General features: G+C 43.0%; 1 protein-coding gene across 2 annotated transcripts in view; it reads left to right on the top strand.

The window, feature by feature from the left end:
• Positions 1 to 318: 318 nt before the first annotated feature.
• Dnai7 (dynein axonemal intermediate chain 7) overlaps positions 319 to 18805 on the top strand; it is a 30925-nt gene continuing 12438 nt past the window's right edge. The window contains exons 1-8 of one of the 2 annotated variants that reach the window (XM_090324534.1): positions 321 to 656; positions 3771 to 3846; positions 4218 to 4309; positions 7057 to 7158; positions 8594 to 8731; positions 10501 to 10647; positions 13665 to 13768; positions 14939 to 15242. In XM_090324534.1, coding sequence (XP_090180660.1) covers positions 4229 to 4309; positions 7057 to 7158; positions 8594 to 8731; positions 10501 to 10647; positions 13665 to 13768; positions 14939 to 15242 — 876 coding nt within the window. In that variant the 5' untranslated portion in view covers positions 321 to 656; positions 3771 to 3846; positions 4218 to 4228. Of the gene's footprint in view, positions 657 to 3770; positions 3847 to 4217; positions 4310 to 7056; positions 7159 to 8593; positions 8732 to 10500; positions 10648 to 13664; positions 13769 to 14938; positions 15243 to 18805 lie in introns of both variants that reach the window. The other variant, XM_090324535.1, reaches the window with a different exon arrangement.

Here is an 18805-nt window from a genome sequence, read left to right as displayed (position 1 = left end):
TCATGACCCATTAGTAACTGCTATACCAAAATATCAATAATGACTATTTGTAACCTAGTTAATGGTCCTTCCTGACTGGACAGTGAATGAGCCACATCTTTAAACGATGATCTTAATATTGGGTGACGTCACATAGTCTTTGTCATCCTAGCTACTCAGGAGGCTGAGATCTGAGGATCATGGTTTAAAGCCAGCCCAGGACAGAAGTCCCTGTGAGACTCTTATCTCCAATTATTCACTAGAAAATTGGAACTGGTGCTGTGGCTCAAGCTGTAGGGCAGTAGCCTTGAGCTGAAGAGCTCAGGGACAGCACCCAGGCCGAGTCCAAGTCCCATGACCCACAAAAAAAATAGTAATTTAAAAAATGGCTATTCCAGGGCCTGAGCACTGTCCTTGGACTTTCTCAAGGCTAGAGCTCTACCACTTGAGCCACAGCACCACTTCCAGCTATTTTCTATGTATGTGGAACTGAGGAATCAAACCCAGGTCTTCGTGCATGCCAGGCAAGCACTCTACGACTAGGCCAAACTCCTGGCCCCCTTTTACCCATCTCCTAACACCTTACGTGATCATGTTACTTTCCTTCAAGGTATGAATTTTAAAATAATTTATCGATTCTTGTGTTTTCTCATTTTTAGGGTCCCAAAGCAAAAAAGGTATGTGGAAATTATTTTCTCAAAGGAGATCTCTGAAAAGATATTTCTTCTGCAATCTTAAAACAAGTTTGTGTTTGTATTTCACGCTATAGAATTTAGGAAACTGTTAGAAATTAATGCTAGTTAAAACCATAGAGTTAACTGTCTCCAGGCCAACTGTAATCCTACTCAGGTTGCAGAGTTAAGACTGCCATTCAGCCATCCTGGACAGAAAAGTCCATGAGACTCTTATCTCCAGTTAACCAGCAAAAAGCTGGAAGTCAAGCTGTGGCTCGAGTGGCACAGCTGTAGCCTTGAGCAAAAATGAATTCAAGACCCATAACCAACCAAAACCAAAAACAAAACATGGAGTAATGCTTTACAATTACACACATGTTGCAAATTTGATCTTATGTTTCAATATTTACCCTTAAAAAGTCTATTGTCTCTAGTTCTTAAATTTTTTGTTACTTTTTGTAGAAAAACGTTGAATTAACAGTCCATGCTTATTTAAGAAAAATTAAAAAAATTAGAAAACTGCTGTAAGTGAGTCCTGGCTGGGTGCCTGTAATCCTAGCTATCTCAGGATGCTGAGATCTGAAGATCCCAGTTCAAAGCCAGCCGAGGAAGGAAAGTGTATGAGACTCTTATCTCCAACGAATGAGAAAACTCCAAGTAGTAGAGCATTAGCCTTGAGTGAAAAAGCTCTGGGACAGTACTCAGGCCCTGAGTTCGGGCCCCAAGATCGACCAAAAAAACAAAAAAGTGAACCCTAAATGAATAAGATTTTAGATAGGTTAGTGTGTGTATGTGTGTGTGTATGTGTGTGTGTGTGTGTCTGTCTGTCTATACTGGGTAGAAAATTTGGGTTCAATAAAGAATATACTGTTCTGTCAGGAATATCCATTTCATTTTTCTCTTTGTGGATTTGGACTTTAAGACAAAGATTAAACTACCTATGTATTTTGTTTGACATCAGAAGCTTCATTTCTTTTTAAAACTCAGTTGCTAAGCTAGACATATTAGTACATTCCTGTAATCAGAGCTACTGAGTAGACTGAGACAAGAGAATCATACATTTGACCCCAATTTGGGTGATAAAGAAAAATCCTGACAAGAAGAGGAATCAAATCAATAACATTAAAAATGAACAGTCAATTGTCAAAGTATTTCCATGTAAAAAATGATTTTTCATCTCTTATGAGATTGGGATTCTGTTAATTTGGGACTGAGCGTCCTGAGAGATAATAGTTGACTGGGATACAACCTTCAGGAATGCAAAAAAAAAAAATGTTTTGTTTGGCACAGATCTGACCAAGGCCCCTTATTTTATTGACCTATGTGGTCCCCGCAGGGATTTAGGTTTAGCATGCCTGCTTTAAGGCTTTAAGACATAACTTACAGATGACTGCACCATAGATTCCCTGTCCTTCTCTTTCACACTAAGAGTCCTCATTACTTGTCAGTTCTGCATCCACGAATTCAACCCAATGCAGATTGAAAATGTATTTAAAAAAAAAAAAAAACTAGGCAAGGAAGGAAGGATCCTTATCTCCAGCTAACCAGCAAAAAGCCATAGGGGAAGGTATGGTTCAAGTGGTCCAGTGCTAGCTTTGGATAGTGCCCAGGCCCTAAATTCACTCACGTGCACAGACACACACACACACACACACACACACACACACACACACACACACACACGGACTCATAAACCAGTACTATTTAAAATGACATTAGGGTCTCAGAAAAGAAAATTAGACTGAGTGCTGGTGGCTCATGCCACCCAGGAGGCTAAAATTGAGGATTATGCTTTGAAGCCCCCTTGGGCAGACAAATTCAAGAGACTCAGATCTCTAGTTAACCAAGAAAAAAAATGGTATAAGCTTATACCTAACTTGAAACATTTTTATTTCCATGTTCATTTTTGTCAGTTGTGGAACTTAATCTCAGGGCCTGGACGCTGTCCCTGAACTTCTTTGTACAAAGCTAGTCTTCTACCACAGCTGTATTTCCATTTTTTTGGGGGGGTGGTTCATTGGAGATCAAAGTCTTGTGGCCTTTTCCTGCGTGGCCCACTGTACCATGATCCTCAGATCTCAACCTTCTGAGTAGCTAGATGTGATTACAGACGTGAGCCACTCATGCTTAGCTCATGCTTAGCTTGTACGCTCAGGGCTGTCGCTATAACTTAAGCCACTTAGTACATGCCTCAGTGAAAACCCTAATGCTATTTTCCTGTACTTAGTACCACAAACTAGTCAAGTCAGGATATAAAAATATCAGGATGTTTTTATTTTTATTTTTTATGGTGCCAGTTCTGGGGCATTAAGTGGTTGCTTGATTTTGTCCACTCACATCTGGCTTCTACTATGTAAGCCACTGCTCCACCTCCAGTTTTTGCCGGGATTACAGCTGTGAGCTACCAGCACAGCTGACCATAAATGTTATTGCCAGTTGCTATACAGACATGTTTACAATTTCCAAGCTATATGTACGCATGTATGACTTCCTCATAGCAACAGGATGAACTTTGCTATTATTTTAAGGCTAAACTAGAAAGGAACAACTTGTCTAAATTGTGTGTGTGTGTGATTTTCTGTGTTTGAGTAATTTACAAGCTGGTCTCTTCCTCCTTTATTCTCTCTCTCTCTCTCTCTCTCTCTCTCTCTCTCTCTCTCTCTCTCTCTCTCTCTCTCTCTCTCTCTCTCTCTCTCTCTCATTTGGTGCCCAATCAGGGCCTGGGTGCTGACCTTGAGCTTTTTTGCCAGCACCCTACTTTGTGACCCACCCTCCACTTCCAGCTTTTTGGGGGGGATTATTAATTAGAGATAAGAATCTCATGGGCTTTGCTGTCTGGGCTAGCTTTGAACCACAATCCTTAGATCTCAGTAGCTGGAGTTCCAGGTGTGAGCGACTTTTCAAGCCTAGCTGATTCTTATTTGTCTCCAGATTTGTTTTTTTTTTTCGATATCTGCACACTCTGAGGTTGTCTTGTCTACAAGAAAAATGGATTCATGAAAGCAGAAGTGTTTTTCATACTTAATAGTTGAGGAACATGTCTTTTTTTTTTCTTTTTAGGTAAGTTGGAGGCATATTAGTAACCTTTTATATGTTGTGGGCTTTGTTTTGGGTCAGGGTAAGAAGAAACTCACCAAAGCTGAGCGACTGAAACTTCTGCAGGAGGAAGAGGAGAGGCGACTGAAAGAGGAAGGTGCAGAATTTTCTATGATCTTTGCATATATATATATATATATTATATAACTAATGGGCTGGTATTTCCATACCCAGTAATTTTCTTTTCAAAATTCTTCCTTAGGGTAAAAAAAAAGCTAAGGGACAGCACCTAGGGCCTGAGTTTTCACCCTAGTACCACTTTTAAACTTTAGTACAATTCTTTAATTTCAGTCTCCTTTGGGATCCTGTTTGGTCTGGTCTTTGAACTGTGATTCCCCTATCTCAGCCTCCTGAGTAGCTGGGATTACAGTTCTGTCCTGCCAGCACTTGGCTCATAAGTGATTTTCAAGAGCCTAAATATATACTGATTGAATCAGTAAGATCATTCTTTATACTTTGGTTCTTTAGAGGAAGCCCGGATGAAATTTGAGAAAGAAGAACAAGAAAGGCTTGAGCGTCAGCGAATTGAAGAAGAAAAATGGCATCAACTTGAAGAAAAAGTAAGTAGGAGTTAGTGATGGCTTTTGTGGGCATAGACCTAGAGTTTGAAGTCAGGGTCTAAGGGTCACAGGGTGTGGAGTCTACCACCTGAGCAGTAATATTCTTTTTGTTTATTTTTCTTATCATGAAGTAGTTATACAAACAGGTTTCAATTCAACTTGTCAATGTGACTCATGTCTCTCCTTCCCTCCTTCTCCTCTGTCTCCCCTCCAGTCACCTGGCTTCATGTTTACTCAGGGACATTGAATGTGAGGCCTGCATCCACCCTCCCTTCCGCTCTCCATTCAGCCCTGCTTCCCAGTAGTCATTTCCTTAAACTACAACTTGTTCCAAGGAGTTCTCCCTTGTATATACCATGCCTACTTAGTTCCTGTGTTTGTGCGTGTGTGCATATGGCCCTGGATATGGTAACACATATTTAGAAATTAGACCTAACTTCTATATAGGAGAGAAAACATGCATTCTCGGTCACTGGACCCGATTTCAATTGATATAACTTTTTCAGGTCCATCCGTTTGTTTGTAAATGAAATAATATAATTAATTCTTCATTAGTGTAACATTCTATTATACATGCATAATACATAAATATAGATTTATGTATATAAGCAAGTCTATGAATATGTTATATATTATATACACTATAAATATTATATATGCTATAACACTAGTGTAATACTATGTATATAAAACTAGTGTTATGTATAATAGCATATATATACTAGTATATGTTATATTGTATATATCATTATGTTTACCACATAAGCAATATAGGTAGTATATATAGTACATATATGTAGTATAATATACATAGTATTTATATAGTATAGTATACAGTGTATAGTATAGTGTGTACTGTATATTGTACAGATATAGTATATATAGTATATAGTACATATATAGTAACATAGTAAATTAACACATATATGTAATATATATACATATACATAATGTTATATATCATTATATATACATGTATATGATGTTACTTATTATGTAATATAAAATATATGTGTACAATGTATTGATGTTTTATACTATATGATATATAATCATATAACAATATGTACATATATGTAGTATATATTGTATATAACTTATAACATATATCAAATACCATCACATATATAATGCATTGTTATTTTATATATCATATATTGTATATTACTCTCATATATATTATATAGATTATATCATATATATTACATTATATATATTATACAATATAGATATTATATAAATGTTGAATATATAGTATAGATTGTATTACATATAGATTACATATAGATTTCTATATTATATGCATATATATGCATTTAATATTGCATATGTATAATATATTATATGTAATGCCGCAGTTTATACTCAGGGCCTCATGCTTGCTATGCAGAAACCTACAGCTGAGTATTTTTTGCTAGTTCATTGGAGGCATCACTTCCTTCCTGGGCACATGTAGGTAAAATCTACTTATCTTGGGCTAAAAAAATTTTTTTTTTGTATCAGTCCTAGGGCGAGTACTTAGGACTTAGCATTCTGCTACTTGAACCATAATTCCACTCCTGGCTTTTTCAGTGGTTGACTGAAGAGAACAGTTTAATGGTCTTTCCTACCCAGGCTGGCTCTGTCCTCACAGGGGTGTGTGTGTGTGTGTGTGTGTGTGTGTGTGTGTGTGTGTGTGTGTGTGTCTGTCTGTCTGTCTGTCTGTCTGTCTGTCTCTCTCTCTCTCTCTCCCTACCTCCCTTCCTCCCTCTCTTTCCCTCCCTACCTCCCTCCCCTTCCTTCCTTTTCTTTTCTTTCTTTCTTGTGTACTACCAGTATTTGGACTTGAAATCAGGGCCCTAAATCTATTCACTCAAGGCTGGCCCTCTACCACTTGAACCACAGCGCTATTTCTTGATTTTTCCAGATTCACTAGAGATAAGAGCCTTATGGACTTTTCTACCCAGACTGCCTTCCAAACACGACCCTCAAATCTCAGCCTTCTGGGTAGCTGGGATTACAGCTGTGAGTTGCTGTACCCAGCAGCTGTTGGGCTTCTTGATATGGCTAGGGTGACAGGCACAGACTGCCATGTCTCGTCCTCCATTGAGAAGGGGTCTCGAGAACTTTTCTGTCCAGGCTGGCCTCAAACTTCCATTCTTCTATTATTAGTCTCCCATGTAGATAGAATTACAGGCATGTTGCCTGGTTATAATTGAATTCTTATTTTATTTTTATTTTTGGCAGCCCTGTGGTTTGAACACAGGGCTTTACACTTACTGCCAAAGCAAAGAATGAGTAAATGGAACGAGGAATTCAGGTCTGAAGCTCAGATAATCTGAAGGCGGCTTTTATACACTACAGAGCCTGCTTTCGCAACACTAGTTTCAGATGTTACCATTGTATACAAAGTCCTTTAAATTTCTACTTTGAAACGATGTCCCCAAAGAAATTATGGATGCTACTTTTGAGCCAAAGCTGAAATGAAAGATCAGATCGATGCCAGTACTGGTAGCTCACACCTCCCAGCTACTCAGAAGGCTGAGATCTGAGGATCGAGTTCTAAGCCAGCCTGGTCAGGAAATTCCATGAGGCTCTTATTTCCAATGAATCACCAGAAAACCAGAAGTAGAGCTGTGGCTCAAAGTGGTAGAGCCCTAGCTTTGAGATGAAGGGCTCAGGGACAACAGCCCAGTCCCTGAGTTCAAGCCCCAGGACTGACTGACAAAAAAAAAGAGCAGATGGACTTATCTGTTTTTGTCTCACAGGATCTGGAAAGGAGAACCCAGGAGCTAGAAGAACTTTATCTATTAGAGATGTGTTTCCCAGAAGCAGAGAAATTAAAGCAAGAAACCAGATCTCTTTCTCGGGTAAGGTAGATTCATTTCCTTTCTCAAGCAAATAGTTTTGTGAGCACAAGGGTAGTCTTCTAGTCATTTTAATTCCAGGAAACTTCAAATTTATCTATAGAAAAAGTTCTTTTAATCTCACTCTCATGCCCCCCTCCCGCGCCCCACCCCGAGTTTTAGTATCAGGCCTAACACAAAGCGGTCTTCTTTGCGTACTTCTGACTTTCACAGGTGCATAGAATGGGTTGAGCTGAAATGCACAGATGACCAAGGAGTGGCAGAAGCAATTGGTGACAGGAAGCCAAAACATCCTGTAGGGCTGGGGTGTAGATTAACAGCAAAGCGCCCGCCTAGCAAATGCAAAGCCCTTGGTTTGATCCCTGGTTCTAAACAAAAGTAAATAAAGACAAAATAGATACAGTTAAAAGAAAAAGAAGGCTAGGAGTGTGGCCTGGTGGTAGAGTGTTTGCCTAGGGTGCGTGAAGCCCTGGGTTCGATTCCTCAGTACCACATATATAGAAAAAGCCAGAAGCGGTGCTGTGGCTCAAGTGGTAGAGTACAAGCCTTGAGAAAGCACAAGGAGAGTGGCCATGCCCCAAGTTCAAGCCTGAGGACTGCCAAAAAAGGAAGAAAGGAGGGAAGGGAAGGAAGAAAAAGAGAAAGAGTTCCACAAAGCAGGGATCAGAGACAGCAAAGGGCAGAGAATGTGGTGAAGAGCCAGTCAGGAGGGACTGTGTGCCCAGGGTATGTTAACTTTAGTTCCTGGGATCTGCCATGCCCTAATGATTAAGGGTTCAAACACTCAAGGCTCAAGAGCTGTGACCCTAACTTGCATGAGGAACCAGGGCTCTCAACACTCAGAGACTGGGGGTGATGGCTAAATAACTTCTTCCTGCCCGCTGCTAAGAGCCAAGGAGTTCACTAGCTGCCAGTGTCTGGCCTACTCTGGACTCTAGAGCCTGGATCCCAAACATCTCTCAGCCTGGCCTCGGAGCTAGAAGATTCTGTGAATGCAGCACATGACCCTTTGGGACTCAAGGTCCCAGGTCCTCACTGACTGGTGAATTCCATCTGAGTCGAGTGGCTCACACCTGTAGTCCCAGCTACTCTGGAGGTTGAGATCTGAGGCTCCTGGTTGAAAGCCAGCCTGGGATGGAAAATCCAGGAGACTCATACCTCTAATTCACCAGCAAAAAATAAAATAAAATAAAGCCAAAAGTGAAGCTGTGGCTCCAATGGTAAAGCACCAGCCTTGAGCAAGAAAGCTCAGGTCAGTGTCCAGGCCCAGAGTTCAAGCCCTGGGACTAATACACACACACACACACACACACACACACACACACACACACACACACACACACACCCCACCTTGAGAATTCCCACTTCCAGCAGGTACTTGGGTTGAATTGTCATTGTCATCAGCATGTGTCAGCTGCCAAGCGTGTTCGTTCCACAGTGGATGCATTACCTCGCGTGTGACGGGAATCCTGACCCCTCAGAATCCCAGGAAATGAACAGCTTCATCAGCCTGTGGAGAGAAGAGCTGAACCAGAGCTTTGAAGCGGTTATGGAGAAAAGTAAACTCGTCCTGTATGTAAGTGCCGCAGCCCTGTCTTGTGCACACCATCTGATAGGAAACTCCCCAAAGGGAAATCGATTAACAACAAGAGCAAAGTACACGAGGGAGAGCCAGGGAGCAGGTGCATGCCTGCCATCTCAGACACGCAGGTAACACCTGGCTTGCAGGGGTGGTGGGTTGAGAGAGGCCCCAGGCAAACCAAGAATTAAAGCTGTCTGCACTCATGGCTCACAACTGTAATTCCAGCTACTCAGAGATCTGAGATCTGACCGTCTTGGTTTGAAGGCAACCCAGACAAGAAAGTCCGGAAGACTCTTTATCCCCAGTGAACCCAGAAGTGGAGCTGTGGCTCAAGGGACCAAGTTCTGGCCTCAGAACAGTGCTAAGGCCTGGAGTGCAGAAAGCAAACCAAACAACCAAACAAGAAAATGGTTGTGGGGCTGGGAGTTTGGCCTAGTGGTAGAATGCTTGCCTAGCATGCACGAAGTCCTGGATTCGATTCCTCAATACCACATACACAGAAAAAAACCAGAAGTGGTGCTGTGGCTCATGTTGTAGAGTGCTAGCCTTGAGAAAGCCCAGAGACAGCATCCAGTCCCTGAGTTCAAGCCCCAGGACTGGCAAAACAAAGACAAAAACAAACAACAATGTGGAGGATAGAAGAAGAGGTCACAAATGCTGGAGGAGGTAGAAAAGGGATGAGTAAAAATGGTTGGGTCAAATGAGGGAGAGAAGATTAAAACCTTTACAGCTATGTCAAACTAAAGCAGGTCCTCAAACTAAGATAGACCCTCCAGTAAAAAATCTTTCTTTAGTTCTCACATTCATTCAACAAACTCGCATACACAGGTCAGTCAGTGAAGCTGACACTGTTAACCCCATTTACAAAGGAGGAAACTGAGGCCCAGAGATGTTAAATAACTTTCCCAAGGACACACTGCTAGTGAGAGAGCTAGGACTGAATCCATATGACTTATCTTCAACCATGCTGTCTTTAGTTTGTGGGTCTGTCCTGGGGCCTGAACTCAGGGCCTGAGTGCTGTCCCTGAGTTTTTATCACTTCAAGGTTGGTGCTGTACCACTTGAGCCACAGCTCCACTCATATTTTTTTGCTGTTTAGTTAGAGATAAGGGTCTCATGGACTTTCCAGTAGGGGCTGACCTCGAACCACAATCCTCAGATCTCAGACTCCTAAGTAGCTAGGATGACAGAAGGAGCCACGAGCAGACAACAGCCACCCTGGCTTAATGTAGAACTTTTCTGTATGTTATCTGTTAATATTCAGATTTTTATCCCTTATTCTGGTAAGAGGACATTCTGAGATGATGAATCCATGTCATCACCACCCCCCAGGACACTGGACCCTGGGCTGTGGTGGGCTGGCATGGCATCTCTCCTCTTCCCTTCAAGGCCTGTGCCATGGCAGCTAACACTGCCTTTCTTTGACCCCCATCTCCATCATGAGGCCAGGAGCAGATCTGAGGCTCACACAAGTTGGAACTGAGTGAACCTTTTTTTCTTCCTAAATGTCCCCGTCTCAGGTATTTGTCTGCAGCACGGTGGACACCACAGCCTCACGTGGCAATAGGCTACCACTCACCCACGGGCTCTCGGCTCATGCTCTGCCATGGAGAGTTATCCTGGAGTTATTCTGAAACCACAGAATAAATACAGAATCTATACACAGGGAGATATCCCTTGGGTCCAGAGTGCCAGGACTTCTCTTTCTCCCTGAGCCTCTGCTTCTCAGTGGATTAATGTAAAAAGATCCTTTTTTTTTCTAGTTAATTGAGAAAATGAAACTGATGTTATTGGAAACTCCACGGTGTGATTTGGGGAACAAAACCACAATGCAGTACAAAGGGATGATCCTCGAGCTGCAGGAACTCCTTCATTTCAAGCTCAACAGAGCCACGGAGCTGCTTCTCCGAGTACGTGCGCCCCTTCCCTCGAGTTACTAGCATTTAGGAACATAGTGGCTGTATATACTGCAGAGAGAAATGATCTTAGCCAGGGGCTAGTGGCTCATACCCGTAGTCAGAAGATGGAGATCTGAGGATCATGGTTCAAAGCCAGCCCAGGCAGACAAATCCAAGAGACTCTTATCTCCAATGAACCACCAAAACCTGGGAGTGGATCTGTGACTCAAGTGGTAGAGTGCCAGTCTTGAGCCAGAAAGTCCAGAGATAGTGCCCTGAGTTGAAGCCCCAGGACCAGCACCAAATAGATGAATAAATAAATAAATTAATGAATAAATAAATATTTAAAAAGGAAAGAGAGAGAGAGAGAGAGAGAGAGAGAGAGAGAGAGAGAGAGAGAGAGAGAGAGAGAGAGAGAGAGAGGTGAAACCAGAAGCCTTGTCCTGGTGTTCATGCCTGTAATCCCAGCTACTCAGGAGGCTAAGATCTGAGGATCTCAGTTCAAAGCCAACCTGGCCAGGCTGAGACCCTTATCTCCACTTAACCACCAGAAAACCAGAAGTGGAGTTGTGGTTGTAGTGGTAAGATGCTAGCCTTCAACAAAAAAGCCAAGCAAGAACATGAGACCATGAGTTCGAGCTGTAATACCACCCACCCTTCTCCCCACTCACCACTGTACCCAACACAAAAAGAGCCAAAGGAACCAGAGAGCTTGGTTGGTGATAGGACACTTGGTCTAGCATGTGTAAGATCTGGAATTGAATCTCTAGAACCATATGCAGAAAGAAGGCAGGGAGGGAGGGAGGGGAGAAAAGACAGAGAGAAGAAGGAAGGAGAGGAGGAGGGAGGAAAGGAAGGGAAAGAAGAAAAGAAAGGGAAAAAGAAGGAAAGAAGGAAGGGGGAGAGAAAGAAGGAAAGAAAGGGAGACAGAAGGAAGGAGAGGAGGATGGAAGGAAGGGGAGGAAGGAGGAAGGGAGGGAAAGAGGAAGGAGGGGGGGGAGGACTGTAGAGGGGAGGAGAAGGACAATGAAGACTATTTGGGGCACCCGGTGGGTTCAGGTCCTGACGAGGCTGGATTATGTCCTTGCATAAAGTAGCAAGCAGCTGCAGAGATTAATGGGGTCCAGCTAGTGAACAGAGACTGTGTCACTCACTCTTAACTGGACACATTTGGAAGAATGTGATTATCTCCAACAATGAGTGCAGAAACCTGCAATGTGATAGATCAGTACCCATCCACGAGTGCATGATAACACTGTCCTGAAGGAGGGTGGAAAAGGACCACGTGGCTCACAGAAGATGTCCTCTGGGGAATATGGAGAGAAAGACCCTCTGTACAACAGAATCCGGGAAGAGCCCCCACAAGCGATGAGGCTAAAGTCGAGGAGGTGGACATTATTCTCAGATCACACCTGCCATCCTGGCTACTCAGGAGGCTGAGAGCTGAGGGTTGGGGTTTAGGGCCCACCAGAGTGGGGAAGCTTGTGAGACTGTACTTTTTTTTTTTCTAGTTGTGGGGCTTGAACTCGGGGCTTGAGCACTGACCTTGGGCTTTTTTCTCAAGGCTAGTGGTCTTGCCACTTGAGCCACAGCACCCCTTCTAGCTTTTTCTATGCATGTGGTACTGAGGAGTTGAATCTTCGTGCATGCTAGGCAAGCACTCTTAATCACTAGGCCAAACTCCCGGCCCTGAGACTCTACTCTCTTAATGAACCACCACACACAAAAAGGCAGAGTGGAGTTGTGGTTCAGATGGTAGAGCACCCACCTTGAATAAAAAGTTAGGGGCAGTGCCCAGGCCATGAGTTCTCAGTATTAGCACAGATGTAAATAATAGAACAAGAAGTATTTTATGTAAATATGCCAGTATCCTCCAGAGAACGTGTTATTTCCATTTAAATGAAGCAAATCTTAATTGTACAGAGGCTTTTCATTTTATAATTCCATACATGTGTCAAATATCCTTAAAACAAGTCTATTTCTTATGTGATTCCCCTCCTTTCTTCCCTTACCTCTTTTCACTATTGTAAACAGGATTTGGTGAGTCTTTTTTTTAAAAATTATTTTATTGTTGGGGTAATGTATAGAAGGGTTACTGTTACATCTGCCAGGATTTGGTGAGTTTTATTATGCTAGCTTTATATTTGAACTATTTTGATCCTCCTCTTTGTTACCCCCCTAGTAATATTTCCTCTTCTCTAAATGGTCCTCATTTTCTATTTATGTCCCATGATCTGCATCATCATCATTATCATTATCATGTTATGTCTAGATTTGACATATTTGTGAAAGTAGGCAAAACTTTGCGTGTGTGTATGTCAGAGAGAGAGAGAGAGAGAGAGAGAGAGAGAGAGAGAGGAGAGAGAGAGAGAGAGAGAGAGAGAGAGAGGGAGAGAGAGAGAGAGAGAGAGGCACTGAGGCTTGAACTCACAGCCTGGGTACTATCCCTGAGCTCTTTCACTCAAGGCTAGCATTCTACCACTTGAGCTACAGTACCTTTGAGCCCCAAACCTCAGATCTCAGCCTTCTGAGTATATGAACCACCAGCATCTGGCTAGTATTGACCTTGGTGGGGGTGGGGTGGGGTTGTCTTACCTTGCTTAATTTTTCTTTTGGTGATACAATTTCATTAGAGAACTATTCAGAACCTCCATCATCATTTTCTTTTTTCTTTTGGGTTGGTCATGGACTTGAACTCTAAACTTGGGCACTGTCCCCAAGCTCTTCAGCACAAGACTCATGCCCTCCCACTCGAGCCATAGACCACTTCTGGTTTTCTGGTGGTTCATTGGAGATAGTCTTACAGACTTTTTGTGCCCGGGATAGCTTTGAACCATGATCCTCATATCTTCAGCATTCTGAATAGTTAAGATTACAGGCTACTGGCACTTGGCTCCATTGTCATTTTCATTTAACCTTAATTTTAACCATGGGTTTGGTTCACTAAGTGAGCACATAACTTATCCAAGTTCCAATTTTCTAGGGCCTTTGTGTCCTTTATTTTTAACACGTTCATCTTTCTCTTACAGCAATCTAGTAATTTAGCTGACGTGGACAGTGGAAATATGGAAAAAACCATTCGGGATGAGAATATTAATGTGTACCTGTGGGCAAACCTCAAGAAGAATCCGAGGTACCCCAGGGGTGACCCTTCCCTCATGGGCAGACGCTGGCTAGGGTTGACAAAAAGCTCCTGTAAAAACGACTATGTCATTAGCATAGAAAGTTCCTTAGCTTGGCTGGGGTCTGTCAGACAGTGACTCTGTTCCTTAATGGGCTTCACTTGAAGATCTCACATGGACACCAGGATACTTCAGCAGGTAAATACTGTCAAAAATCAGTCCAAACCAGGTACCGGTGGCTTATACTGTCATCCCAGCTACTCGGGAGGCTGAGATTTGAGGCTCACAGTTTGAGGCCAGTCCATGAGACTTATCTCCAATAAACCACCAGAAAACCAGAAGTAGAGGTGGGGCTTAAAATGGTAGAGCGCCAGCCTTGAGCAAAAGAGCTCAGGAACAGTGCTCAGGCTCCGAGTTCAAACCCCAGGACCAACCAAAACAAAAGTGAAACAACAACAACGAAAAACAATACCAGTACTGGTGTCCCTGAGTTCTGGGTCTTCCTCTTCTGTTTGCCCACTTACCTCTGCTGAAGAAGGCATGGCTGACCATTTCCACACAGTATTTTGGATCTTCCAGAAATGTTTATCTCTAATAGAAACAGGAGAGGTACCTGTTGGTTATTGCACGCTCACATGCCAATCCTGGGCCTTGAACTCAGGACCTGGTACCATATCCCTTAGATTCTTTTTTTTTTTTTCACTCCAAGCTGGCACTCTTACCACTTGAACCATAACTCCACTTATAGCTTTTTGGTGTTTTCTTGAAGATAAGAGCCTCACAGCCTTTTCTGAGTTGCGATTCTCACATCTCAGCCACCTATGTAGCTAGGATTACAGGTGTGAGCCACTGTGCGCAGCTCATGCTTATAATCTTATTTATTATTTCCATTTCACTAGCAAAAAGCTAGACATGCAGGGGTCACTAGTCAAATGCTAAGGGACAGTGCCCAGTCCCTGAGTTCAAGCTGTAATGCTACCACAAGAGAAAGAGAGACAGACAGACAGACAGACAGACAGTACCAGAAAGAGAACAAGAGTGTGTAGAGGTGTAAAGTCCAAAATAAGGCTGTGGGAAGGGTGGACTTCATGTGGGAGGACTCACTGCTGATGTGTGAGTGTGAATCACACTTAAGTGTTCCTTCAGGCTCACCCATTCTGCCCCCCTCCACTCCATTCCAGGCACAAAAGTGTCCGCTTCCCCTCCACTCAAATGGGACTTGAAATCCCAAGGATTTTAGCCACAAGTGACATCGCCCTGCGACTCCTGCACACAAGCTACGATCACATCTCACCCGTGCTCCCCACACTGGAGCCCGAGGAAGAAGAGCCAGCCCCAGCAGAGCCCGTCAAAGAGGAGGCAGAAGCCCCAGAGACGGAGAAACCAGAGGTCGAAGAAGCAGAAGGTTCAGCAAACGAGCTCGTTGAGTTAACGCAGGAGGAAGCCAAAGATGGCGAAGAACAAGAGAAAGAGGAAGGCCAAATGGTAGGAGTCGTGGTTCACCTCCACACTTTTTCTTCAGGCAATACATGTTTCTTCACAACCTGGGCACTGGCCTGCCATCCCAGTTCCCTCAGGAGGCTGAGATCTGAGGATCCTGGTTCAAAGCCAGCCTCGGTAGGAAAGTCCATGAGACTCTCATCTCCAATAAACCACCAGAAAAACCAGAAGTGGAGCTGTGGCTCACGTGGGCAGAGTGCTAGCCTTGTGCAAAAGAGCACAGGGACAGAGTCCAGGTCCCGAGTTCAAGCCCCACGACTGACCAAAACAAAGAATTTTATGGAGTAAAAAATGCTCATTTCTCCCGTTCCGGTACTTCTCTCTGAAATCACAGCCACCTTCACATGCATTATTTGAACAATTCCGGGGTCCCCATCTGTAGTTAGAGTCTGTGTATGTTTTTTATTGTCAAATGAAATCTCCTTACCATGAACGGGAAGACATGGATCAAGATGTATTATACTCATAAGCCGACATGTTGAACTGAAACCCCTCTGTAAACTACCTAAAGATAATTTAGAAAGTTAAAACAAAGCACAGAAATCTCTTTAAATTAGAGAATGGTCCAGATGGCCCCCCCCCCCCCCCTTTTTTTTTCCACCCAGGCCTCCTAAGACTGTTGCCACTAGGGGGCAGAGGACACCATAGCTTAACGTAAATAGCTATTACTAAAATACTCATTGTTTTTCCAAGTAATTAAAAAAAAAAAACAGTATTTAGAAGGGCCTAATTTTTTTTTTGTCCATCCTAGGCCTTGAACTCATGGCTTGGGCACTGTCCTTGGGTTTTCTCAAGGCTAGAGCTCTACCCTTGAGCCACAGCACCACTTCTGGCCTTTTCTGTGAGTGTGTGATACGGAGGAATTGAATTAGGGGAGCACTCTACCACTCCCGGCCCCAAAGGCCTAATTTTAACTGTAGTGCATTTCTGAAAAAAAATTGTAAATGGTAATTACCTATAGAAATATTTGCATGATCTAAAGTAAATTTATGATGGAATATAGATCTGTATGTTTATACAAATAGGTACAGGACTGAAGCTAAATATCTATATAACTATATTATAGTTATCTATTATAATTAGTCAAACACAATGATATTTAAGTGCAAAATACATTACAAATTAGATAATTTATATGTAATTTACTGTATTAAAATACCATGTAGAATGAATGACAATATATTACCATATTATATGTACTATAATTAGCTATTATGTATAATATGTATTACTTATTTTTCACACCCTTGTTATCTACTGTAAGGGCTTTAACATGAGCTTGCTACTAATAATCTTGCAGTGTTTTAGAGAAGCATCTCAGCTACAGAATTCTGATATATGCTCTCATATTGTACAGGAAAAGTGATAAAAAAAAACCAAGCTCTGGTGGCTCTCATATTTATTTTAATTAATTAATTTTTGGTCTGAGACCAGGAACTTAAACTTGGCACCTGAGCCTTTTACTCATTAGCTAGGCATCTACCAGTTGAACCTTGCCTCCAATCCCAGAGATTGGATTTGTTTTTGTTTTTGTTTTTGTTTATTGCTCCTGAGCTTTTGTGTTCAAGGTTACTGCTCTACCATCTGAGCCACAGCTCCACATTCATCTTTTTTTTTTTGCCAGTCCTGGGCTTAGGCTCAGGGCCTGAGCACTGTCCTTGGATTTTTCTCAAGGCTAGAACTCTACCACTTGAGCCTCAGCACCACTTCTGGCTTTTTTCTAAGTATGTGGTACCGAGGAATCGAACCCGGGTCTTCGTGAATGCTAGGCAAGCACTCTACTACTAGGCCAAACTCCTAGCCCTCCACATCCATCTTATTTGAAGCTTAATTGGAGATGAGTATCATAAGCTTTTCAGATCAGAAAAGTCTGTGAGACCTCATCTGTAATTAACTAGTTGAAAGCTGGGCTAGGAAAGAGGTTCAAGTGGCAGAGTATCTCTGAAAAGCCAGGCTGGGAATATGGCTTAGTGGTAGAGTACTTGCCTAGCATGCATGAAACCCTGGGTTCAATTCCACAGTACCACATACACAGAGAAAGCACAGAAGTGGCACTGTGGCTCAAGGGGTAGAGCACTAACCTTGAGAAAAAGAAATCCAGGGACAGTGCCCAGGCTCTGAGTTCCTGGGTTCAAGCCCCAGGACTGGCAAAAAAATAAAAATTGAGGACAAAGCCTGAGATGAGGCTCTGATATGGGGTACACAAGAGAAGAGGGTGGAGAGGAAAAGGAAATATCTGACCCAATATTATTTGGACTTTTTTTTTTGCCAGTCCTGGGGCTTGAACTCAGGGCCTGCATTGTCCTTGGACACTTTTTTGCACAAGTCTAGTGCTCTGCTATTTGAGCTACAGTGCCACAGTGCCATGGTGTGCTTTTTCTGTGTATGTGATACCAAGATACTGAACCCAGCGCTTTGTGCACAGGAGGCGAGCGCTTTACCATTAGGTCAACATCCTGGCCTGGGATGAATCTTATTTTATCAATAGTGGGGCTTGAACACAGGGCAGGGCACTGTCCCTGACCCTCTCCATGCTCTACCACTTGAGTCATGGCGCCATTTCCAGTTTTGGAGTGGTTCATTGGAGATAAGAGTCTCATGGGGATTTCTGCCTGAATTGGCTTTGAACCTCCATCCTCAGGTGTCAGTCTCCAGGAGGCTGGGATTACAGGCAGGAACCACTTTCGGCTGCCTTTAAATTTGATCGAAATTATAAGCATAATAATGGAAACCCCTTTCAGGAATGGAAAGCCCTTCGTACTGCTTCTTAAAGATAAGAGGTGGTGGCTCCATGCCTGTCGTCCTAGTGACTGAGGAGGCTGAGATCTGAGGATCCCAGTTCAAAGCCAGCCTGGGCACTAAAGTCCATGAGCCACTGATCTCCAGTGAACCACCAGGAAACCAGAAGTGGAGCTGTGGCTCAAGTGGTAGAGCACTAGCCTTGAGCAGAAGAGCTTAGAGACAGTTGCCAGGCCCTGAGTTCAAGCCCAATGACCAACAAAAACCACAATAATAATAAATAAGCAAATAAGGAATCAAAATTAATTCATCATGGCTTCCATTAAAGTGGGAAGAGCTCTTAAGACTGTTCTAGCTAGTGTGTAGGGGATTTTAGAAGGTTGTCCATGCATGGGTCTTGTAGTGTCGGGGTACAGCCTGCACGATTATCACCCAGAGAAAGGAGATAGTACCAGTCTGAGAAGATGAATTTATGGGCTTCACTTCAGCGATCAAATCCATTCCACCCTTTGAGATGCACTGAGAAACATGGAGGAGGTTGATCTACTTGACACAGATGAGATGGACAAGAATGGGTAGCCCAGGAGCCATGACAGCGGCGCTGGTTTTGTGTGGGGCACCGTACATGTTGGCATGGTCCAACAGGCAAAGGTGAATGTGGAGCTCGGGAGCGCAGGAAGACAAAGGCGTGTTTGATCACACACCAGTGAGATGCGGCAAGGCACAAAGCCAGGAGAGCCTCACTCGGTGCTCTTTGAGAACCTTTGGCCTGTGAAAGGTTTTTAAATCAGAAAGACTAAGAAAGACCT

Source organism: Megascapheus bottae, chromosome 35 (assembly GCF_031878675.1).
Source record: "Megascapheus bottae isolate mThoBot1 chromosome 35, mThoBot2.hap1, whole genome shotgun sequence".
NCBI classification, from domain to species: domain Eukaryota; kingdom Metazoa; phylum Chordata; class Mammalia; order Rodentia; family Geomyidae; genus Megascapheus; species Megascapheus bottae.
This window is presented reverse-complemented; position numbering and strand designations above follow the sequence as displayed.